Consider the following 26,027-nt stretch of genomic DNA (forward strand, 5'->3'; position numbering starts at 1 on the left):
CTCTGTCGTAGGGGCTAGTATTATATATTTTATCAGCATGGCATAGTTCCCCTCAGAATTATCTCATGTTCTACAATTCATAAATTATTTTAGTGAGAAATTTTCCATTTAATGTCTGCCTTTTGAAGAACAACCCGGAAAAAAAAAAAAAAAACATTTTTCTCATTAACACTGTAAGGTTCCTGGAGTCCAGATACCTCTGATGAACTCTGCCATGGGTTAAATAGAATAACTAAAAGTTAAATGATCAGAAATATGTCACCGTATGTTTGAACAAACAGTAGGCTCTTTGACAGGGGTGGAATATAAGTATTAAGACAAATATTATCGGAAATTCCCTGCTGGTCCAGTGGTTAGGATTTGGTGCTTTCACTGCTGGGGCCCGAGTTCCATCCCTGGTTGGGGAACTAAGATCCTGCAAGCTGCACAGCACAGCCAAATTACGAAAAAAGAAAAAAATAATAAAAGACAAATACTATCTTCCCTGCCAGGAAATGAATTCAAAATATGAAGAAAGAATGTATGTCTGAGAGTGAAAGAGAGGTGAGGATAGGCCAACCTAGTCTTAAATCTTCTGCTGCATTTTTTCCCCTTACAACAGAAGAGGGAAACATTTAAAAACTATGTGTGTGCTAGAATGTTCTTAAATCTCTATCATATTAAAACCCATCGAGAAAATTGATATCCCAGAAAGTTTTTTTTCTAGAACCTCACTCACCATGTTTCAGGAAAGTAGCTTAGGCTTACATGAGAGTCACCAAAGATTGGCTTTATTGTGTGACTTAACTGCTATTGGCCAAGGAGCACATCTGTCAGGATTTCAACATCAAAGTTCCTATGCTGTGCCCAATTGGTTCTCAGTAAATGGAAATCTATGAACTTTCAAACCCAAGTCACCAGCACCAGAGGCTAAGGCTATGATAGCCATTAGCAAAACCAAAGTGGAAAATGCCTTTCACTGGGCAAACACTCTTGATTATATTTTATATGCTTCTGAGTTAATTCCTGGAAAACTATAAAATTTGCCAGTTTGATTATAATTTGCCCATGAAACGTATCATGCGCATTTTACAAAGCTGTATTGTGTATTATTTTATCTTTATAACAATAAGCACCTAAATTACACTGGGTATTTTAGGGATCAGTGGCTGAAATACAGTTCTCACTTCCTTTAGCAAATGCACACACATTATTTGCTCAGCAGCCTCATGGCCATTATCACTGAGCAATTGAAAGAGTGTTCATCTTGCAGTAAATGTAAAACCATCCACTTGTGCTGTGGGAAGAACTGCAGGATAGGTTGGCTTTCTATGCCAGTGAATTCAAGGCTGCCATAACTTTTTCACTTGTCAAGTTGCTGTCACTTTGTTAAGGAATTAGAGATTGTATGTTTCCTAAATTTATAACAATATGTCAGTCTCTCGCAACTAAATGAAAATGAACAACTCTGGGTTGTTTTCAGTATGTAAGAAAAGGGTTTATTGTATCACTAGTGAGTATCTTTTCATTGGAAACTTGTATCTATTTAATTGGCGTGTAGCATATTGAAATGCAACAACTATGAGTTATTTTCAAAGTGAGTCTTAATGGCATGTCTTCATAGGAGTACGACTCAAATTACTTTACCTTTTATTCAAAGGCATTCCCTGTCATACTCTGATATTTAGTGAGTTTCTTCTCTGGCTAGAGAGAAACTCCCCTGGCATGCTCAGCTGTCTTCAGTTTGCAGGGATTGAGTTGTTGGTGGGGAAAACTGAGGCAAATCTATGGGTATCTCCATCCCATTCTAGACTGATGCCCAGGGAGCGCCTGCCACATTGATAGTGAGGGTGCTGAGCTCATGTGTGTAGGCAGGCACAGTCCTTTCTTGCCTTCACCCTGAGTCAAAGCATGTAGGGAAGCAAATGGCTTAATATATCAGCCCCTTCCATCAGTTCCTGAAGATAAAGATGGGTCACTACTCATTTGGCAGATACAGTTAATTTGTTCTCGGTGCTGTGCTCCACCCCGGGGCACCTATACTAGTGAAGAAAAGAGTCCAACCTCCAGGGATATGTGCTGTTACATAGGTGCCTCAGATGTATGTAGCTCATCAGCTTTGCCTGTAACCCTTTTTCTAATTTGCTGAGTTTAACCTCTATTGAAGAAAGTCAAGCCTTTAGAATTTTATATATGGAAGCCTGATATCTCTTCTAGGAGCAAAGACTATGAGATTTCATTCATGTACTTTTTGGTGATGATTTTGTCCATTTTTGATAGCTTTTCTTCTATTTGGTTAGTTTCCAGATGTCTGAGCTTCCACTGAGTAGCAGTGTATTATTTTTGATATTTCAAAATTATTGAATAATTGTGTATCCTATGTTTGCATTTAGATATAGTATTACTTTATTTGGTAAGTTTATATCAAGAGAGAGAAAAGCTCAAAAATTGAAAAAAATGAAAACATAGTTATATTTCTTTGGGCAGTTTTCGTATATTGACAGGTTGTGAGTCCAAAGACTTAAGACTGACAAATATAAGTAGTTCTTTTTGGTAATTCTTTGCTGTTAAATTCAGGCTCACTTTTGACATAGAAATAGAAAATTATTTCTATTTGGGGGGAGACTTCCTCCATAGATATATAATACATTCTTGAAACACAAGTTCTGTTAAAGGTTTATTCATGTGCTCTTGTAGTTTTCATTCTTTACAGTGAAACACCATATATATATATTTTTTCCACAATACCCCCCCAAATAAAACTGCCATTACCTCTGTTTGCAGAATCTGTCTTCTGCCTTCAGATAAATACCAGCCATAGTTTGCCTTCAAAACTATGAGAAATGCTACCGAATGGAGTTAAATGATGAAATGTTCTCTTCAGAAAATGTATTTAGACATATCTGAATCATGTTCTTTTTGTGCTTGCTTCTCTTGCCCCCATTCCCATAAATCGTTAAAGACAACAGGATGACAAACATTTGTCTTTACTGTGTTGTAGGTCCAGGGGGAGAACTGTGAAGAGGTGGAGAGAAGGGGGAAGGTAGATTTCTGAAAATTTTCAAAAACGTGGCTTAAGAAACAACTCTTGTATTTCTGAAGCAATTCTGGGGTTTAAGTCAAGTTGGCAATATTTTAGTTGGAAGGAAACTTACCAAAAAGCTCATCCTCTATCTTAAACTTTCTCAGACACTTGGGAAGAAAATTAATAAAGTGTCTATCCACTTCACATTTTCACTTCTCTAAACAAAAATCATAACTGAAAATTTTCCTTTAGAGTATTGATTTCTCTACATTTTTTTTCATGAGCTTGAGCCTTACTCTTGAATTATTACCAAATTTTGTTCATTTGGTTGCTAATTAAATATTTCTAAGTCTTAATTTTATAGGAATTTACATATTTTCAGATCTAAAAGTTTTTTGCTATTATTATTGTTATAAATTTGATAACAGTTGAAATGTCATTTAGTTAATCTGTATTCAAGGGGGCCTCTAATGAAGTACACATTTGGGAATATTTTTCAGAGTTGGGACAAAAATGCCTGCGACATGCAGCTATGCAGAAGCTTTGGGAATAAATCTTGCACAACTAAGATATTAATAAGATAATCTAAAGACTTATAAAATCTAATTTAAGTAACATAAAGTAATTATAATAATTTACTTACATGATTTTAAAATTTGAAACCATCTCAATTGTATAAAAAAATGGAAACTGAAAACACAGAGAACTTATTTTTCCTGAATTATTTGTAAATTGCTGACATGATACCTGCAACCTTAAGTACCGTATTTCCTCCAGACAAGGATGTTCTGTAGTTTCAACCATCCACATCAGGAAGTAAACATTGATGCATCATAACCATGTAATTCTCAGACCCCATTCACCTCATACTACATTTCAGCATTGTCCCATTTAGGTTTCATCAACTGTCCCTATTCACACTTCTCTAAATGTCTTCAAAGGCTTTAGTTCAGAATTACACTTTGCCTTTGTCAATCTGCGGGAGTTCCTCAGTCTTCCTTTGACATTCCTAGTCTTGATAGTTTCAAAGATAACAAGGCTGTTATTTCATAAAATGTTCTTATCTGGGGTTTTGCTGATGTTTACTCATGATCATATTTAGATTATGAATCTTTGGCAGTAATATTATCTTAGTTCATTCAGACTGCTATAACAAAATACCATAGACTGGGTGACTTATGAACAACAGATATTTATTTCTTATAGTTCTGTGTCTGATGAGAGCCCACTTCCTAGCTCATAGAGCATCTTCTTTACTCTGTGTCCTCACATGGAGGGGGCAGAGATGTCTCTGGGGCCTCTTTTAGAGGGGCATTAATCCCATTCATACAGGCTGTGCCCTCATGACTTAATCATTTCCCAAAGGCCCCACCTCTAAATACCATCACATTGGGTGCTAGGATTAAACATACGGATTTTGGAGGAGCACAAACATTTAGTCTCTAGCAAATATCATAGAAGTGATGCTATGTTGTTTTCAGCACATGAGTTTGATTTATCCCATCATTGATATTGTTAATGTTGGTATCTTGATCAAGGCTGTTCCTATGGGGCTTCTCTGTCATAGAGTTATTCTTTTCCTTTATATTTAATCAATTCATGGCAGGAGTTACTTAGAGACTATGCCAATATGCCATTCTTGCTGAAACTTTTCAATTTATTCTTTTATAGCAGTATAGACTCACGTCTTTGTATCTTATTTAATGTTTTATAATGTGGTGATATTGTTTTTTCTTCATTATTTTTTGTTGTTATTGTTCAGATGGTCCCACATTTGGCTAATGAGAACCCCTTCAAGCTCCTTTGTCCTTTGAACATGCCCCTGTCTTTCTTTGAGTACTTCCATGTACTACACATATTCCAGGTACATCTTGTACTTTCCTCGTCCCAGTGTTGGGTGGAATTAGTCGTTTCTCCAAGGAGCTCTGTTTCTTCTCACTAGAGAGTCATATTTAGAAACCAAGACCTAGATACTAGGTATGGCCATTTCTAATGGGTATGGCTGCTCCTAGCTTCTCTCGAGTCACACAGCTAGGGAAGATGTGTTTAGTAAGCTTATATAAAGGGTGTATGTACGTGTGTATATGCACACTCATTTACAATTACATTGATTTCTATATCAATATGTATAGTTTTAAAACCATGAGTTCATACCAGTACCTCCAGGTCCAATCCAAAACCACATGGTTCATTCTAGTTTTCTTATTTATGAAAAATTTGATCACATAAACATTTTATTTATTTTTATTTACATTCACCACAATACAGGGAGGCAGCCAGGATGAATGTTTTCCTTGGCTTTATTTGTTTTGAGTTCACTAGAATACCTAACTGTTACAAAGCCAGCAAATAATGGAGGCAGGAGCCAAATCCAGTTCTCTTTCCATGTTAACTATTCTTTGTCTCTTTCTAAAAACAAACAAAGAAGAACGGGAATTAAATTCATGACCCTTAGCTCTATTATGCATTTTTCCTTTTTTTTCCTTAAAAAACTTCATGATATGATTTAAATATTAATTTATGTAAAGTGGTTAATATACAAAATAGGGAAAATTTGGACAATGTATGGGATAAGTATCATGACACCAGCTTGTTAGTAAAAATAAATTAATAGAAAGCAGTGAGCTTTGTGAAAATGGATGTTATTGGATTTTTAGTGAGTTATTTATTCCCAAGGATAAATGCATAACCCTGATTTCTAAATATTTACTTAGATATCCAAGTATTAATAGACCTCATCCCCTCCTCCACCCCTCAATGAATTTTAGATCACAAAGAGTATGATCATTTGCTAAGGCCAAACACTAACAACAATGGGGGTTAACATAATGCCATGTGAAATTGCAGCTACCTCATTCATACAAATGACAATCTAATCTCAATGAGTTTGTATTCTGCTACACAGACAGTAGACATTACTTTGCAATTTATAGGATAATTGCATACATTGCTTCTAAATAAATTTGCTTTACTCTGTGCCAAGAATGCCTTACAGCCTCCTCCATATGTGAAGACTATTTCAGAAAATGGAGCTTTTGCTCTGGAATACTCTGTGGGTTGCTGGTTAGTATGCTGAATATTTAGTAGCTGCTAATGAGACTCCTATCAGCTTATCAATGTCTAATTTCCTCTTCTTGTATGGCATAATTTTATGAGAAATCTTCGGAGACCCTTATACCCAGTAACTGCCCTTAAGAGATACCTTAATCCAGTCTGAAATAAAAGCTTCTCTGATTGATTTATGGCCATATTAAGACAAGCATACCCATCTGTACATAATAAATTGCAAAGAGGATCTTGGACTAAAAATTCTTCGTATCTTGTTCATAATTATTTTGGGGGACCAGACCTTATATTTATTATTTCATTTGGAATATCACTTATTAACTGGCAGTTTCCTCCTGCTTTTGATATTTTCTTTCTGACTTAGAGTAGCCTCTGACTTATAATTAGAAAACACTTTATATATATATATATTTTCAGTTTCATTCATATGCATATCATTCTGATAATGGCCCAGGAACCTAACTTTGCTAGAAAATGTTGATTTAACTTTTCTTTCTTTCCCTTTTACTTTTCTGTTTTCAGCCCTTTATTCAGTTCACCTGCAGGAAGATTGATTTTGAATAATACGGTCATGATGTCAAAACAGTACAAATTATACCCTGCTACCATCTGGAATGGTGAAAATAAAAGCTTTATTTACACTGTGTTCTTTAAGAAAAGAATAATAAATGTTTTTTTCCCTTCTTCAGGGATTGTATTCTGGAAAGAAACGGTTCTTGTTTGTAGCCTGATAGCGTGGTTTATTCTGAAAGATAATGACTTGAAAACTCATTTGCTGTTCAACAAAGTAGCAAATACTCCAACTACTAACCCCTCAGCCTTCCAGCCTCTGAGACACGGATCTGTCTCCTTTCCCAGACAAAGCCATTTGGGGTAGTCATTATTGGTCCCATATTACAGAGGAGACCCCTGTGCGGTGTCAGGTTATAGGGTTGATATGCTGAATCTACTTCTGTCTACTTCTCTGGTCTGTGTACTGTCTTTGAGTGTCTGCTCAAAGCAGAAGTCCTGCCACTTACAGCCCTTCCTAGATAATGAATTAGAAATTACAGAAGGGTTAAAGACATAGGCACAGGCTGAAGTTGATCTCCTTAAGGAAATTATTTGATATTTATCATCCTTTTCATAATTCCATTTCTCATCCACATTTTATTGGCTAACATACATGGCAGAATTCTGTCCTACCTGGAACCTGTGTGAAAAAGTGAGAAGTCAATTGATACATATTAAACGATGAATCGTTTTGTTATGTAAAAGTGTTTTAAAATTATTATTACATCCCATGAAACTTTAGTCCTTTCTGCTTAAAAAATAAAAGATGTCCAAGTATTTAGAATTATTTTTGTTGTGTCTTCCATTATGAGTTGTTCATGAGGAATATTTATTCAAAGAACAGCAGTTGGCATAGAGGAAACATGTTGAAGTAAAAATACACCAAATCTAGAGTTAAAAGATTTAAAAGAATTTTCTGCTCTATGTATGACTGAGACCAAGTAACAATTTTGCTGAGTCTTTGTTTTGTGTCTACAGAAAATGGTAATTATTATACCACTCTTGCCTACCTCAGGCGACCCTAATAAGTCTCATATGGTTTCAGTGTATTCAGTCATTCACAACAAAGCTTTGTTGTCCCAAATATTTAGTGTTATTTTTTGTTTTGGGGAACAAATCGGATGACAATATGATTTGTTTTATTTATGCTGTTTGTGTTGTTGATTAATCAAAAAGCCTAAAATCTTGTTCAGAGTGAGAAATGAGGGCTTTTACTAGCTTTTAAGAGGTTACTTGGCACATATACTACCCTCTAAATTCACTTGCATTTCTATATAATCCCTGTTTCTTTATGATTCCTGTAGAATATTTTTCCCATTTACAGTTTATTGCTGCAGCTCAAGCCTTAGAGTCACTTGCTTCTGTTCTATTTAAATCTTTTGTGGGAGCTTGGGATAGAGTAAGTACATATATGCTAATATTTTACTAGATGCCAGGCACTAGTGCCAGGCAGCACCAGGCACATTTAATGCATTATCCCATTCAATTCTCCGTCTATGAGCTGGGTACTATTTTTACTCCCAAAGAATCTAATTATCCTACAGATATAATTAAATCACAGCAATATAGAGATTCTCTAGATTACTTCATACCCAGGGCCTGGCCCAGTCTTGGCACAAAGAAGGCTTTCAGTAAATATCTGTAGAATGAGTGATGATCTATTGACAGTCCATCTATTGACAGTCCAGTAGATTTTTTTTTTTTTTTGGAGTATAATTGCTTTACAATGTCGTGTTAGCTTCTGTTGTACAGCAAAGCAAATCAGCCACATGTATACCCATACCCCCCCTCCCTCTTGGACCTCCCTCCTGCCCCTGCCCCCCCATCTCACCCTGTCCAGATTTTTTTTTTTTTTTTTTTAATTTTTGGCTGCATTGGGTCTTTGTTGCTGCACGTGGGCTTTCTCTAGTTGTGGAGAGCAGGGCTACTCTTCGTTGCTGTGCACAGGCTCTAGGGCACGTGGGCTTCAGTAGTTGTGGCTTGCGGGCTCTAGAGTGCAGGCTCAGTACTTGTGGCGCACGGCCTTAGTTGCTCTGCGGCATGTGGGATCCTCCCTGACCGAGGATCCAACCCGTGTTCCCTGCTTTGGCAGGCGGATTCTTAACCACTTTGCCACCAGGAAGTCCCCCAGTAGATTTTTTTAAACTAGTAGTTTAAAAGGTCTTTTTCTTTTATTGTAATGCAACTTTCATAAATATGAAGACACTTTCTTATTGACCATCTTAAGACCAATATATTTACATTTTTCAAGAGGATTTTTACTGTCTTAGGTAGTACTGTATCTCTAACAGGTAAGCATGCCTTTCAACATATTTAAAGGGTATAGTACTTTATTTAAGAAAATATTCTTCATACTATCCATCTAATATTTGACTTATGTTAAGAAAAACTTCCCTTATGCAATTCTTTCATCCTTCAAAACGAAAAAAAAAAATGTTAGTTATGCTTCTGTAAGATTACATCATGAATGCCTAAAGCTTCAAGATACGCAGCCACTGAGAAATTTTTGCTCCTGGCAGTGAAAGAAGGCCCAGAATGTCTGCCTCAACATGCAACTGAGTGATTCACTTGGATGTTATCATTAGTTTGAACATCAACAATCCCATTATTCTAAAGATAGGATAGCAGAGTAGAGGTACATATTCCATTGTGTTCTTTTAAGTTTCATTGTGTTCACACTTAAGGTTTTGTTATGTGGTTGCCATTTTGACTTGTAGGAACTTACAACCAGTATATGAGGGAAGGCTTCCTGTAAAATCAAGAAAGCAGGAACTGAGTTGTGTGTTTCTAGTGTAGCAACTGCACTAAATTAAAGAAAGAGCCAAGCATAAATTGCACATCTCAAATGATGAAAGTCGTTTGCTAATTAAATAAAACCTATGACTATAAAAATGGAGAAAGCCATCATTAACATGTATTTTTGTGAATTTATAAGTTTAATACTACTTAAGACACTGTAAAAGATAGTTTTGCCTCTTAGACTTATATTTAAATTGGGGAGACCCAATCTATAGCCACAGGACAATTAAAGAATGATTAACTGTTTAAAAAGGTGCCGTTAGGACTTCACTTCCCTGGTGGTCCTGTGGTTGGGAATCTGCACTTCCACTGCAGGGGGCACAGGTTCGATCCCTGGTCAGGGAAGTAAGATCCCACAGGCCATGCAATACAGCCAAAAATATGAATAGGATAGGATAGGATAGAATAGAATAGAATTAAATTAAGTTTAAAAAGATGCCATTAAATAAGCCCAGTAGGAATTCAGAGATGTCACATGAATAAATGCAGAAATAGTTGCTCAAATTTCCTAAATATGTCTAATTGCAAGTGTTTATTGAATACGGTAATGGTTAAAAAGGAAGTAACATATAGCCCTGCCCTCTGTGAGCTTTGAAAGCTTTTAAAGTGGAGCCACTATGAACTGTTTGGTCCTCAGGAAGGTGGTTCAGAGGGATGAGTTCTCCAAGGAAAAAAAAATTTTTAAAAAGCTTATCTCTTTCTCCAGATTCACATCTTCTAATAATTCTTTTGGAAAAGCATACTGTTGATATAATTGACATGATTTTTCTTCATAAACATATTTTCTATAAATCTGAAAAATTGGAAATGTGGCATCATGACAAATGGTCCTTTATTGAAAACTTCTTTAAATCTTTTGGGACCAGAGTCAAAGAACCTGTCTGATTGAACTCACTGAATCCTAGCAAGATTAGGCAAGGGAAACTGCTTAGGGCCGCCTTGGAAGGAGGCTGTGGACTTAGTAGGCAATTTAGTTTTGTGTTTGCTATCAAATAAGAGAGGTTGAGTTTTGTGGAATTGGAGCAAAAGTAAAGCATCACTAAAATTGTTTATGGTTGAACAATGAAAGTAGTTTGAGCAAATTATGCAAAAGCTATTACTTTATCATTCATAGATATCTAAAGCATAACTCCCTACAAAACAAAGTCAGGCTATTTTCCCTATACATTCCTTTAAGTCCTGGAGAGGTTAGAGGTTATTAACAAAAGTTTTACAGCAATGGGAAGTTGACTCTGAAAAATGCTGAGGTTCATTTTTCTCTTTCCTTAATGGAACTGAAAGTATCATATCAGCATGTTTTATTAAGACCCCAAACAGGTTCAAAGAATGTGCTATATTTCCAGGTCTACTATAGCTGCCATTCCAAACAAAATATGTATGACTTCTACGATTCACTACACACAAGTATGTAGTAATCTGCCCTTTAATGGCCTCTCAAAATGACGGACCAAATGGCTTTGTGAAGGTCAAGTCTGATTTAAATTGTTGATGAATTAGTAGCTAATCCTGCATGATTGAATATTAATATGGAACAGTAATAAGGCATTTTAAAGCTTAATGAACACATTAATGAATAGGACAAAATGCTTTTCTTTTCACTTGTGTAAAACTTTAAAGCTACTAACATTAAGACAATTTTTTAATTTTTGCTTCTGTATTTTCCTGTAAAAGTTTGTGTGGTTAACATATAAAGGGTATTGATTTTTTTTTTCCTCAAGTTCCTGGTACTATACATTTGATGAGCTGTCAAAATTGATGTTATCAAATGGCCAAGACAGTTTTATATAAATCACCAATAAATGTAGAGGTGAAAAAAAAAAGCAATTAACGTCTTCTAAACTACGCCCACTGAGATAAGCATACCAATTAGAAATTTCATTATTTCTACAGTTCATTTTATGTTGAATACTGAGTTTTATTGCCAAATACCTGACAGTCAAATTGGAAACAAACCACAACTGTCAATGTGTAACAGCACTGGCTATTTGAATCTGTTACATTGTGATGTTTCTCATGAAAATTTAATGAAGAAAGTGCATTAAAAGAGTTTCTGTGCAAAGGTGGGGGATGGATAGAATTTAATTACCCTTATTAAAAATAAGAAAGGAGCTCTCTTTACATCCTTTGTCTGATTAGTATGCAAGAAAGATTATCTTTGTTGTGCACTTGTGTGTATGTAAATGGGGCTCTGGAGTGTTCTTTATGAGCTAAGAAGGAAAAGAAAGGTCATGCAAATGTATTAGACTGCTTTCCATAGGGCACAAGTCAATTTTGTCAGCTCTCCCCAAGGTGAGGTCTTCATTTCTTATAAATGGTTATTAATTCTAAATTTCTTTGGTAAGAGCCTTTAATAAGTGGCTCAACAGTCTTAAGTCTTTGACATTTGCCACTGATAGGTATAGAATATTGGCGTGGTTCTTCAGAGAGATGAACTTGTAGAAGAAAAGTAATGACTAGTAGAGCAGTGTTCATGCATGTGGATGTAACTAGTAGTTAGATGCCACAGGAGTGCCTCAATGTCCTGGGAAAGACAGAAACAGCTCAGGAATCCCAAGGTGATTTTTTATTAACTGAAGTTAATTGCTTTCAATATGGAAATTAACAACAACAAAATATAAGAGCTTTTTTAGAAACTCATTTCTAGGTGTCTAAGGCAGTGCAGTTGATTTTGGGGCACTTGAGATAAATTATTTCTATCCTTTGAAGCATTCTGGGTCAATAGCTGGTGAGAGAGATTTTTTTTTTTTTTTTTTTTTTTGCGGTACACGGGCCTCTCACTGTTGTGACCTCTCCTGCTGCGGAGCACAGGCTCCAGACGTGCAGGCCCAGTGGCCATGGCTCACGGGCCCAGCCGCTCCGCGGCATGTGGGATCTTCCCAGACCGGGGCACGAACCCGTGTCCCCTGCATCAGCAGGCGGACTCTCAACCACTGTGCCACCAGGGAAGCCCGAGATGTTTAATAATATAATGTGTGTGGTACAATGGCTATTGAGCTTTTTGCTTGATTTTTTTATTTTCCCAAATAACATTAAAACTAAGCTTTAGATGTAAACACATTGACTAAAGCTTTAAAGCCATTAAAAAAAAAAGTCTGATGAAATTCAAGTGGAATAGAGTATTAAAATTAGCATAGCCTAATTTGCAAAATGCTCTTTATCTGACTTGTAATTTTTAACCTTCCCTTGGAGCCTTGAAAAATCATCTTGAAATTCCATTCTTAACCACTGTTTCTGACACTTGTCCACTGTAGACCTAGGCTTGGCTGCCAGCGTATAAGCATTCAAATAAATGGGAAGTATTACTACTGCTTCCTCAAAAGAGCCACATCTTTCAACTTAAGTAAAATATAGCTCATCGAAGTTAACTATTTTTTTTTAGTCTCTGGCCGTAATTAGCTGGTGGGACAGGAAAATATCCTCTGGTGAATCTATGTGTCAAACCCAACTGCTTCAACAACTTTTGGACTTTTCATAAATCTCCCTTGGGAGAACCAGAGTCTACTTTTCCCTATTAGCGCCTTGATTTTCTCTTATAGAAACCTGGATTTAATGTTCAGGATATCTTCTCTTTCTTGGGAGCTTTAATCTTTGGTAGTATTTTGACATTCTTTTACTATTCACATTCCAAATCTCTCTCTCTAGTTCTGAACTATTCCTCTGATGAACTCTCTACCATAAGTAGTTTTCTACTATGTATAGTAGGAAACTTTTTAATCACTGTGATATATTCATATTTAGGCTTAGAAATCACTGGGGTTCTCTCAAAATCTGCCAACCCAGACTAACTTGATGGCAGGGGATTTGGATGCAAGCGAGCCATGGAGAAATTTGTATTACAGAAGGATAAACTGATGAGAATTAAAAAATGCAAGACAGTGGATTTAGGTACTTACTACTGCAGTTGATATGAGGAGGAAAAGATTAAGTCTGTTGGAGAGAGTTTTGAAAAGCTTTATTAAGAAGGTGATTTTGGTTGTGTGGCTTTCTAGAGACACGGACAGTGTACTCATTGGATATGATTTGTCTGGGGAATGGTGAGAATTTCATTGTGGGCAGAAGAAATGTTTGCTATGAGGGAGGTCATCCATGAGAGGCTGAGAAAAATGGTTCCTGATTTTAAAAGACTTCACTAGCCAGATTTAGGAGATTTGAGTTTACCCTGTAAGTATAGAGAGAGTGGGGAACACATAGATTTGATCAACAATGCAGTGGAGTCATCAAAATGTAGCATTTTCCCTTGAAATTGTGCATCTTTAGCAAGACTCAGAGGATCATACCAGAAATTGTGGGAGACATCCAAGTAGAAGCTAGGTACCACACCTGATGGTTTCTGTTTTGCTCACTGGTTCTGCTTTAGAGTCATTTTGGAATTGGTGGCCGATGGCAATTCATCATAGGTCATGAGGGAATGTTGATTACATTAACGCCAGGCCCAACTGGACATCAAAATGCTTCATAATAGTCTTCAAACAAACACCCAAGTTCTAATTTAGATAATTCTCACCCATATAACTAAAATTCCTTCAATGCTTGAATAGAATAATATACCTTTCTAATGCTAACTGGAAGAGCTGGCCATGCAGGGTATCAACATAATCATGCTTGAGGGACTTAAGAGGACTTTAATTTCTCAAGACCTAAGATCTGGGGCAATTTTGATGTGGGATAGGGAGAAATGAACTTTGGATGAGTTGAAGATTCAAAATTTAGGAGTTTCAACTTTTTAATGACTGAAAATGGTGTAGGCCTTTGGAATGGAAGAAAGTATTCTCTTACCCTAAGGAATGTATGTATGCGCCTGTGTTGCTTTTGTTCTTTTCTTCTTTTGTAAGGGAGACTTTCAGGTACTTTTCTGACTAATTGAAACTCTCTACAAAGGAATTCATTCAGGTTGAACCTGTGCTTGGGTGAAAAAATATACAGAGTTTTACCTAAAAGTTAAAAGAAAAACATAACAGATTCGAATACAGATAGCTTGGTCCAGCTAACCTGCTTGTTCCCCATGTCCTTGTAAAGCTAGCTCTTTTGGATCAATGGTTTTCCCTCAAGGAAAAGTTTTCTTCTCAGTGCCTGTCCTTCTGACGTTCCTTTCTTTCTGGCCAACTCAACTTGTTCCTAAAGGCTCATTTCACAGCTTCCTCTTGGTGCTCACTGACCTCAGCAGACACATACTGTAGAGTGACTTCTCCTTCTGTGCTCCCAGAGAACTTGATCCATTCCTTGGTTATGGTTTTTTATCACACATGTCTGAGCTCTTTGTTAGGCTGTTGGCCTCTTAGACTGTTCACTGTTATGGCCAGGAACAATGTTCCTTAATGTCACAGTGCAATGCTACCTAGTTTGTGTTAGCTTCTCAACAAATGATAGGTTAATGGGAGAGGTTAATGCTCAATATCTCTTGAATCTTGGGTGTCTGACTTGATAACATGTTTGTATCACCTTTTGTCTTGCAGAGGATCAAATTCCCAGGGGCTTCCCTACCATTGACATGGGCCCACAGTTGAAGGTGGTTGAGCGTACACGCACCGCCACCATGCTTTGTGCAGCCAGTGGGAATCCGGATCCAGAAATCACTTGGTTCAAAGATTTCTTACCTGTCGACACAAGCAACAACAATGGCCGTATTAAGCAGTTACGATCAGGTAGGGTCTTGTTACTGTTTCCACAAGCGCCTAGAGAATTTTAATTTTTCTTTTTAGTTTTCTCTCTCTTTATTTTTATTTTTATTTTATTTATTTTTAATTTTTAGGTATTGATTTTTCTCCCTCTTCTCTTTCTCTGTTATTTAATGTGTTGTCCCTGTTTGTTATGTCATAGCCCGTTTCAGAGTCTGTCTTTCTTCTCCTCTCTGTGTTTTGCAGCTTCTGTTTAATCCACATTGCTCAGTGCTGTGACTGCATTTTTGATAATTTTTTAATTTACTGCTCTTCCGCAGTATTTGATGGATCCATTTTCTCCTCTTTCTTTCTTATTTCTCTGTTTTCTTTTGAAACAAATTTATTTCAACATTGGACTTCATTCAGAACTTGCAAGGAGTTCCAATGGTTATATCCATTAAAAACCAAAAATGTTCATATTAAATGCTAAAATGATTCAGTTTTATTAAAGTGTGTTTTCTCTCTCTTTTCTGCATTTGAACTCATCAAACTACCAAAGTTTAGTAAGTTTGGGCACATCTACTTTCTTTTCACTAATACATAAAACACAGAAGTGTTATCTCATGAGTAACCAGATGTATTTTTTTATAAAGTCCTTTACAAAGTACCAATGAAAGGAGGGGATTTTTATTAATATTATTATAATATTATTATGAGTATTTTCTACACATTAGCCACAGTAGTGTGCGTCCACATCAAAGATTTTTGAACCCTCCAGTGACTGGATCTACAGAAGTCTGCTTTTGGTGTAGACTCCAGCTTTTGCCTCTCTCTCTCTCTCTCTCTCTCTCTCTCTCTCTCTCTCTCTCCCCCCCCCCTTCCTCTCCCTCCCCCCTCCCCCATCCCTCTCCCTCTCCCTCTCCCTCTCCCCCCTCTCTCCTCCTTGCTACCTGTTGCCCTTTCTCCCTCTTCCATCCCCATCCCAAGTTTATTCCTTTGCTCTCTTTAGATTAAAAATAGAGATAATTCTAAATTTGTTAAGTTTTAGAGCCTGTCCCTAGGTAATTTCACAAGGATGTGTACTAGTAAGCTGTTTACTTTGGCATTGGTAGTAATATTGATACAGAATCCTAAGTTGTTTAACTGCCTGTCTTCCCAGAATTCTCAGCTTTTGACCTGTCCTGTGATGTTAAAGCGTCTTGTTAACTGCCTCTTTTGCTTGTTGTCAGCAGAATTGTGTAGATTAGCATTCTGTTATTGTAAATAAAGAATTAATTATTCACATGTAACATAGATGATTTAGTATATAAAGCTTTAACTCTGAAAAATTTGTACCAAATTATAAGGAATATAATAATATTTTTATGCTGTCTTTCTTCTCTCCGTATTTAAATCTCCAGAATCTATTGGTAAGTGCTTAGTTCTGAAGCGCACTTCACCCCCACTAATTTCCATATTCAGATTATTATTATTATTATTAATAAAATGCATGGCATGCATTTTACTAACTGTCAGTGTAGGCACCAGATTTCCTTAGTGGCGCACACACACACACATCCACGGAACTGTTATCGTAAGAACACTGTGTAGAAATAAAATAGAACACAAGTTATATCACACAAATGTAACATAGTAAGTAGCATAAGATATATCCAATGAACAGTGTTTGTTTCTAGTTTTCTTTAGTATTTCCTATAACAGTATATATATATATGCATATCTATATATATACTTAAATAGATTAGCCAGTATTTTCCTCAACTATGTCTTTAAAAATATTGTTTAGTTCTTTTTTTTAAGACTATGAGGCATATAAGATATAATTCTAACCCTATATGACCCCAGACCTAAGAACTCAGTTCCTTCTCTGAGAAAGGCAATGCTGCCTATTGTGGTCTTTGCCCTCTGTGGTACAATGCAACTTGCTTTTATGATCTAATAATACTATCTAATATATTCCTGTTTTACCAGTATAGTAATTCAAGTTTCTTTTAAGACCTTATTTAATTCTGTAAATCTAATTTAATTCTTCTCCCCAGCCCTAGCCTCCTTCTTCTCGTACTAATGCTTCTTCTTTCTAATCTTATTTGCATTCATATTATCCACCCAGGTGGTACACCAATAAGAGGTAAGAGTGCTGAACTAACGTTCACAGAATGATCTTACTCATTCTTTCTGTCCTTTCATCACTCTCATATTTGTCCTGTTTTCAAAATCATTACAATAATGTCCATCAATGTTATGTTTTTCCTTTGTACTGTTTGGTTATGATTGGTGACTCTCATCTTGTGAATTTTTCTTTTCTTTTTTCTTTTTCTCTTTGTTTTGTTCATTTCTTTCTTTATGAAAATGCTTCTTTAAGTTGTGATATGCTTCAAAGAAAGCATATCCAGGTCTTTAGACCACAGACCAGTCACAGCGTACCATCTGTCCCTCTTTTTTTCCTTTTCTTCTTCTTCCTTTTTCCTTTTTTTCCTTTTTTTTTTTTTTTCTTCTTCTTTTTCCTTTTTTTTTTTGTCCAACTGGAGAAAAAAAAAAATCATTTTTTTTCTTCCTTAGCTGTTCTTGTTCTGGACCAAAGTCAAGATGGTCTGGAGAACAGTGGCAGACATGCAGAAGACAGCCTGGAACACCTGCTTTTTGTCTTTATCTTTCAAAAGGTTTTTGCTTTTGTTCTTCGATTCTTTTTTCTCTTACTGTCCTAAAAGTCAAAGAATGACTCCCCTTTCCACCTGATCACACTCGCCTACAACCTGACAGCAATGCTTTTTCCCCCCCACTTCTTTTTTTCTTGGATTACTCACTTCTGGATTTTTCGATCTTCTGTCCTTCAGGCTCTGGAGACAAAAGGTGCTGAGTATTCTTGGTGGTATGTGGATTGCTGGTTTTTTAGACTTTGACTCAGTGTGCATTTCTTTTATAATTCTTGTTTTGTATTTTTCTTGGGGTTTTGTGACACCACACTGCTAATCCCACTGGTGGATTTTGATGGGTGTCTTAGGGGATCCGTCTCGAGGTCCTCAAGCAGTGGTTGGTTGGCCCTCCGGGCTGGCATAGGCCGTGCTTTTTAAGTTTTTCAGAAAACCTTCTAATTCAACTACTCTTTGTTTTTCAGCAAACATAATAAATGATTGTAAGTCGTGGCAAACTGGTCTTTCTTTTCTTAAAAATCTGCATGTCTTAAGGGAGTTTTGTTTCTTTAAGTAATATTTTCATGATATATAATAACTAATTTTATTTTTTTTGCTTCATGCAGCCTTTTTTGTGCTTGCTGCGTATTTTTGGCTATCTTCAGCAGAAGACTTTCTTGAAAACCCGGCCTGGTTTTTTTTGAGCGTACTTCTCTTTTGCGCCACTTTTGTTACCAAAATGAAACAAAACAAAACCAAAAATTAATCTTTTGTTTGATTTAAAAGCCATACTTCCTTGAAGCAGTCTCACCCATCTTCATTTTATTAGTCTAGGAAATAAGCGTGTTAATTATGAGTAGAATTCTTGCTTGGGAAAAGATATATTGTTCTTTTTATGCTAGCATTGATGATGTAAAAAATTTTTTAAAAATAATCTCTATATGTTTTTCTCATCGCATCATTTTCTGTCTGTGCACCTTAGCAAGAGATTGAATCGACGTTGAGCGGATCTTCCTGTGCAGGGCTTTTCATATTGTTAAGAGGTTTAGCTTGCTGCACCGAGAAAGCCTTCTCTGACCATCTCTTTGGCAATATATTTTATATCCATACAGGAGCCCTTCAGATCGAACAGAGTGAAGAATCTGACCAAGGAAAATATGAGTGTGTTGCCACCAACAGCGCGGGCACTCGCTATTCTGCCCCTGCCAATTTATATGTCAGAGGTAGGAATGACGTAACCCTGGTATCGCGTCTTCATTCAGGCTCAGGGGGAGTTGAGATACCCACAGGGTCTGTGTGACTATGTCAGGATTTAATGAGCCGATGTGCTAATAGTGGCAGTAGCTGAAGCATTTTAGTGGGTAGAAAATTAAACATTTTAAATACATAGTTAAGGAAAAAAGTGACAACTTTTGAGTAAAATCTATCCTGTGGCTTGAAGTTTGTAAGTATATTTGCATTTTTACATCTTGATTTCTATTTTAAGTGCATTGATTGAACTGTGCTTTGCATTGGTTTGAGGTTTTCTTCTTCTTTTCCTTCTTTTTTCCTGCTGCTGTTACTCTTCTGTTTCCTTATCAAACTCTGAAATAATTGCTTGGTGTGCGACTAATCAGTTCTCTGTGCAACTCCAAGCGTAAAGGTGTTTATGTCTTTAAGACCTCTGCTGCAGAGCTGTAAGGATAAAGGTGCTAACTTAAAAAAAAAAAATGAGAAAGGTGCTACATGTAAGTAGCACAATTGTATTGTCTTCCTTCTTTTTATACTTATTTATAAACACATCATGTGCATATGTCTATGCGTGTGTATATATATATATATATATATATATATATATATATATATACATACACACACACACACAGGTTTTTTTTTTTAATTATTAACTTTCTGAAAATTTAATCTCTTGATTGCCAGGGAACAGTGATTGTATTTTAAAACATGGTATCAGTTGTCCTTGGGAGAAGAATGAATGAGGATACATCCATATTTTCTTATAAAGTAATAGAAATGATTAAATTTTGAGCTTATGAATGGTTGTGCCTTTCATTCCCACTAGGAAGAAGTATTTCTTCTTCCCTGGAGTTCTCAAAGCCAGTTCTTGTAGTTTTATCGTCCAATGAAAATGCTCTTAGTCCTATAGCCTCCAGGTCTGTGAATAACCACAAAAGGCGTGGGTGGGGGTGGGAATAGATAAAAAAAGACAGCGAGGGCTTTAAGTTACAAGAGGATGGGTTCCCTTAGGAAAATATCTAGCTTGATTTTGAAATTTTTGTTGGAGATCATTTTGTTTCTGTGGGGATGTCTTTCTCTCCTTTCTCTGGAGTCTGGGGTGGGAGAATGTGAAGAGAAACCATTTCTTCTCCAAATTCTTTGAAAGCCCCTTGATCCTTTTTCTCAATATGCTGACCTCCTTTGCTGCATGAGGCATGTGTACCTTCTTCAATGGAAAAATTTCAAAATGATGCTAGCTATTGTTTCTAATACTGTGTTAGTCTGTGAAGTATTGCTAACTTTTTCAGCTGAGGTAGGAAGGATTAACTAGAGCAAATAAAGATGTTCAAGTAGCAGTTGAAAGCCTTGATATGGCCTTTTTACTCTCTCTGTGTTTCCCTTGTTTTTCTCCTTTCCTCATTTCATTGTGTTCTGCATCAAACCCCCTACATCCCTCAGAGCTGCGAGAAGGTTGGTGTGTTTTTTACTTTTTACCCACCTTACAAAACTATTAATTAAACCAATAACAAAGAATACAAATGAAATGAATGTAGCTGCATTGTGGTCTTCTTTTGGTTAATGGTATGTTCTAGCAGAGAATGCCCTTGGCCATGGCTTCCGGTGCTTGCTGGTGGTACCTAACTGTGGTGCATGATGGGAGAGAATGAACCTGGGTGCATGGTAACGGGTAACACTTAACTCTCTCAGGTCCAGTGAACTTGGTCAGTGTTCCTGCTTTCCTTCCTGCCCCACTCCTCCCGTCTCCTGCCCCACCTTTAATTTCTGTCTTACAAAGGTGCCTGCTGCCCATAGAATGACTTTTCCTAGTTGTTCCCCTAACCCCAAGCATGAAGACTAAACTCTCCTCCATTTTCCTTGATACGTTCTTTGACATCTCAGAGTCTACACCAGCTCCTGTCTGCTTTGTGTAACCTGTGAAGTGGCTGCAGGAGGCATGCTTAGCTCTCTCTTTACTTCTCCTTTGCCTGTCATTCACCCGTGAGGCCATTGCAGCAAGCCCTCTCAAATCCACGGAGGTTTCTCTCATCTTGAAGGACAGCCAAAAAGTTGACAGACAGAATTATTTACTTATTATCTTGGGGTTATGAAGTTGTTTGTTTATTAACTTATTTAAAATGTTAAGAATCACTTTATTAGCCATATTTAAGGTATGCTTCTAATGACTAGCCCTTAATCTAAAATGCTCGTGGTGTAATGTTTTGCCAATAAAAGCCCAAGATGAATCCTATTTGTCTCTTACCCTCTCCTTGTACCCTGTCCAAGACACATGTACTTAAACACACATAAACATGCAGATTATCTGAAGCAGGAACACTGAACTGTAATTGCTTGTTTTTTTCCGTGTTGTGTTGCTTTAATATGACTTATTCTCTTCGTGTCATGTCCCACTGTGTGGTTTAGATCCAGTGTCACTCAATTTGAATGTAGGCATAAAAAGCCTCATACAAGATTTTTGTTTTCATCATCTATGTTGTTTTTTACCACAGATATGAACTGAATGGAATCCTGAATGTGAACTACTCAGCTCCCTTCCTGAATTTGCAATCCTTACCTTTGACAACCTAGCTTCATCTAATATCTTCCTACTTTCAACCCTATCCTCCCCTAAATCCCTGTCTCAATCACTGTACTTAACCCTCCTCCCTTCACGTTTAGTTCTATTCCTGTTATTTCCTCTGCCGCTACTGCGCTCTTGGATTCCAGCCATTCTCTCATCGCCCTAAGCACGGCCTTGAGACTTCACCTTGTGCATGCCTTGCATGACCCAATCCAGTATCTCTACTGGCATTGGCTTTGTTTCTTCTTCTGTGACTGTAAATCAATATGTATATATATTTCTGTGTTTGTTCCAGTGTTAGTGTGAGGTCTTGAGGCTGCATCTACTCTGAGTCTGAAAGCAAATAAATTGCACTTTCAGTGTACTCTAGATGATGTTTTCCAGGACTGGGATGTGACAGGGTGGTCCCGCACATACATTCACATCACCTGGAAGAGCACATCACTGAAGCTGGTTTTGATACTCAAGATAAACCTGCTGGTGACCTTCCAGCCCCCTTTCCTGCATATACATGCATGCGTAGAATCCTTGTTATATGCATGCATGTATATGTTTTCGTGTTTATCTTATGCATGATGTTTGTGTATTGTTAGTTTGTAGATAGTTTTTTTGTGGGGCCCTTGTAGGTCTGAATCAATTTTTGTATGAATGTATCTAAGATATCAATGACTAAACTAAATAAATTTTTCTGTGTATACACACACCATACTTGTATGGTCTGTATTATTCACAGTTTTACATGTTTTGTTTTTGGACAGTCCACAATATGTTTCAACTGTTTAATTGTGTCTGTACAGTGCATGTCATGTGTTAAATCAAGCTACTTTTTCTTGCCTTGTATATTTTATCATCTTCCCTTGTGTTTTGTTCCAGTTCGCCGTGTCCCACCAAGATTCTCTATCCCACCCACTAATCACGAAATCATGCCAGGTGGAAGTGTTAATATCACCTGTGTTGCTGTGGGGTCACCAATGCCTTATGTGAAGTGGATGTTGGGGGCAGAAGATCTGACACCTGAAGATGATATGCCAATAGGAAGAAATGTCCTAGAGCTGAATGATGTAAGACAGTCAGCAAATTATACCTGTGTTGCTATGTCGACACTGGGTGTCATTGAAGCAATAGCCCAGATCACTGTCAAAGGTATGCTCAGTGGTTCATGCTTGGAGGATCTGGGTACCCTCAAGTCAGCTGACTAATGCCTCTACAAAATCTGTCCTTGGAATTCTAAAATGTATCAATTTATCAGTCAGTGTTTCAGATATCATAGTCCAATCATATCTGTGGTATCACATAAGATACACATATCTAGGTAGGCAGATTCTCTCTTAAAAGTATTGACAGCTTAAGTCGTGATAACCATCAAAATATTTAACTAAAGGCCAGGCTCAGGCACTAACAGGTCAGGATGAGGCATGCTCGACATAGTCAGCCGTTATGGTCGGAATGATGTGTACAGGTTTTATATTTATCCAGAACCTTGAGAAGAGGCACATGACAAAAACAATCCAAGGAAGTGTTAATAAATGCTCAAAATTCCAGAAGACAAAGGGGGAAAAAAAAAAGAGAGAGTTGAAATCAACATGGTCTAGTAATAGATGCTTTAAACTTTTGATAGACCCTACCATTAAAAATCAAAATGCAAGTGTGATTATATTCTGTTTTAGCTCTCACCTCATGTAAGCAAAGTGCTCAGCAAATACTCTTTTCTTGAAATAAGTGCTCAGCAAATACTCTTTTCTTGAAATAAGTGTACTGACTATAACCGAGGTACTATATTCCATGGTTACTTTTGAATCAAAGGGGGTAAAAAATGAGTGTGTGAGGATACCAGTTGTTTTTATACAGTGTTTATAGAATTTTAGAAAACTTTCACAAAATGAGTCAGTCTGAGGGTGACTTTAGGTTCCTGCAAATGTCTGGAACTATTGCAAAACGAAACAAGTTGTCTTCCCCTTCTAGGAAGTGTGATCCTAAGAAAATGCAGCACACATTGTAATCGGTGTCATATTTTCGACCAAGTGCATATACCTAATGTATACCATATAAAATCAATAATGTGACATAAGACAAGGTACACAGCATTTTCAACATTTAGTCATTTAAAATAGTAATGTTTTATTGCATATTATTATGGTATTAGGCATAGTATTCTCCATTACAGATACAAAATTACAGATACAAAACCTGTACTGCATAATCAGTGTGACTTAGCGAAACTAAGAGTTTCTGTTAAATATCAGTAAACACATCTTTAATTAGCAATATTTCTACTTGCCTGAAGAATACAGAAAGACATCTAGGGGAAATTCAGATCATACACTTCCTAGAAAAATGCCAGGCCAGAATATTGAAACAAATGTCTTTCTATTATTATTTTCAGCAAAATCCCCAGGCCAAATATTATCATTCCATGGTTCTTAGAGTAATCTGCAAATACTGAATCGTCTTTCCCATACTAGCCATCTCAGCTTTAAATATTTGAAGGTTTACTAAAGACCCTCAAGAATTCAAAAGCAGGAGTCACACTAAAATAATATTTTGTTCAGTTTCTTTGTTTTCCTGACTCTTGCTCCTTCCCTATACCCCCTCCACCACAAACATAAATAAATAAAACATAAGGGTGGATCTTGAAGGCAAAAAGTGAATTAAAACAAAAAGCACCTTAAAGAGAGAAAGAACTCATTTATTCAGGTAGTCAGTTCACAGTGCTTATTAAAAACCTACTCAGGACTAGACAGTGTTCTAGGTATTGGGGATATAGCACTAATTAAGTACAAGTTTGCTAATCTTGAAAAGTTGCCATTGTAGGGAGTGTTGTATTTTTTGCCTTTAAGTTGACAAGGAAAAGAGGAGGACTATGGAGCTGATTATATGAGTGTTACCTTCTGAGTTTTCTCTAAAAATTCAGCTTGTGACACTCTCCTTTCTTCCTTAATATCAATACCTTTCAGAATCACTGTCCAGGTGAGGCCACCAGTGTTGATGGTTTGTATGCTTAAGTAGTAGCATTTTGAGTTGTGCCTTTCTGCTAAAAAGAATGAATGAGATTTCTAAAATATAGATTTAATTGCAAATGTTTGTCATGTAGCTGTAATCTGATATTACTGATGTTGGATATAGAATACATATTATGACAATAAAATAAAATACTTAAAAAAGTGATTTGTGAATAGACTTTAATTTAGCTCCTTCAGCATATTTTGAATATTAAGTAAAAAGTGTGAATTTGAAATGGATTGATTTGAAATTACTATTCTTTATTACCTTAAAATTATTGGTCAGATTATTTATTAAAAAATATATAGTAATGTTGCTTATGTCTTACATCTTGAAAACAAAATGGATACTCTTCTTTTATAACAATTTAATACCATTTCATTTTATATCTAAAATTTTGGTTTTTTTCAATGTTTATTGGCATTTTGTTATATCATTTTGTTGAAGCAAGGGTCTCATGGGCCAAGCTTGTGGTTATAATAATAGTAATAATTGGAACTACTGTTTTCTGAGGGTGCCAGATACATATTAAGAGCATTACTGGATTAGCTCATTAATCTTCACCATAAACTCATGAAATACAGTTACCCAACTGTACAGTACAATTCCAGTAATACAATTTTGCCTATTTTTCACATGAGAAAACTAAAGCAAAGAGAAGTTAAGCAACACATCCAGGATCTCATAGCTAATAAGTGGTGGATTTGGATACAAGCCCAAAAATACAATGCCTATAATACACTTCTGGTAAACTGCGATTTGTCACCTAAGCATGTCTTACTGTACTTCCTGACCACTTAGAAAACTGTCCTTTGCTATGATTTCATCTAATTAAATCTTTACTAGGTACATACTTCTGTCATTCTAATAGCAGAGTTTATGGATTCTTGTGATTTCTTCAAAGTGATGGGTATTCACTGTCTTTCTTTTTCTCCCTGTAAGCCTTACCCAAACCTCCAGGAACTCCTATCGTGACTGAGAGCACAGCTACAAGCATCACACTGACATGGGACTCTGGGAACCCTGAGCCTGTCTCTTACTACATCATTCAGCATAAACCTAAAAATTCTGAAGAACCTTACAAAGAAATTGATGGGGTGGCGACCACACGCTACAGTGTCGCTGGACTAAGTCCCTACTCGGATTATGAATTCAGGGTTGTTGCTGTCAATAACATCGGGCGAGGGCCTCCCAGTGAGCCCGTGCTAACACAGACCTCAGAGCAAGCACCGTCCAGTGCCCCCAGGGATGTCCAGGCGCGGATGTTGAGTTCAACCACCATTTTGGTACAGTGGAAGGAACCTGAAGAGCCAAATGGACAGATTCAAGGATACCGAGTTTATTATACAATGGATCCCACTCAGCATGTTAACAACTGGATGAAACACAATGTAGCTGACAGCCAAATCACTACTATTGGCAACTTAGTGCCCCAGAAGACGTATTCTGTCAAAGTCCTGGCTTTTACCTCAATTGGAGATGGTCCTCTTTCAAGTGACATACAAGTCATCACTCAGACAGGAGGTAAGTCTGGTCCTGGATGGGGAGTAGGGTAGAAGGGAGGAGCTGGTACTAAGAAATGGCAA

At 36.8% G+C, this 26,027-nt stretch overlaps 1 protein-coding gene across 9 annotated transcripts in view; it reads left to right on the plus strand.

The window, feature by feature from the left end:
* Positions 1-26,027, plus strand: part of PTPRD (protein tyrosine phosphatase receptor type D) — a 534,283-nt gene that overhangs the window by 324,655 nt on the left and 183,601 nt on the right. For all 9 annotated transcript variants that reach the window (XM_060102137.1, XM_060102140.1, XM_060102139.1 and 6 more), the window contains exons 5-8: positions 14,875-15,063; positions 18,761-18,871; positions 22,315-22,584; positions 25,384-25,965. In XM_060102137.1, coding sequence (XP_059958120.1) covers positions 14,875-15,063; positions 18,761-18,871; positions 22,315-22,584; positions 25,384-25,965 — 1,152 coding nt within the window. The remainder of the gene's footprint in view (positions 1-14,874; positions 15,064-18,760; positions 18,872-22,314; positions 22,585-25,383; positions 25,966-26,027) is intronic.

The sequence above is a fragment of the Mesoplodon densirostris genome, chromosome 6, assembly GCF_025265405.1.
Source record: "Mesoplodon densirostris isolate mMesDen1 chromosome 6, mMesDen1 primary haplotype, whole genome shotgun sequence".
NCBI lineage: Eukaryota > Metazoa > Chordata > Mammalia > Artiodactyla > Ziphiidae > Mesoplodon > Mesoplodon densirostris.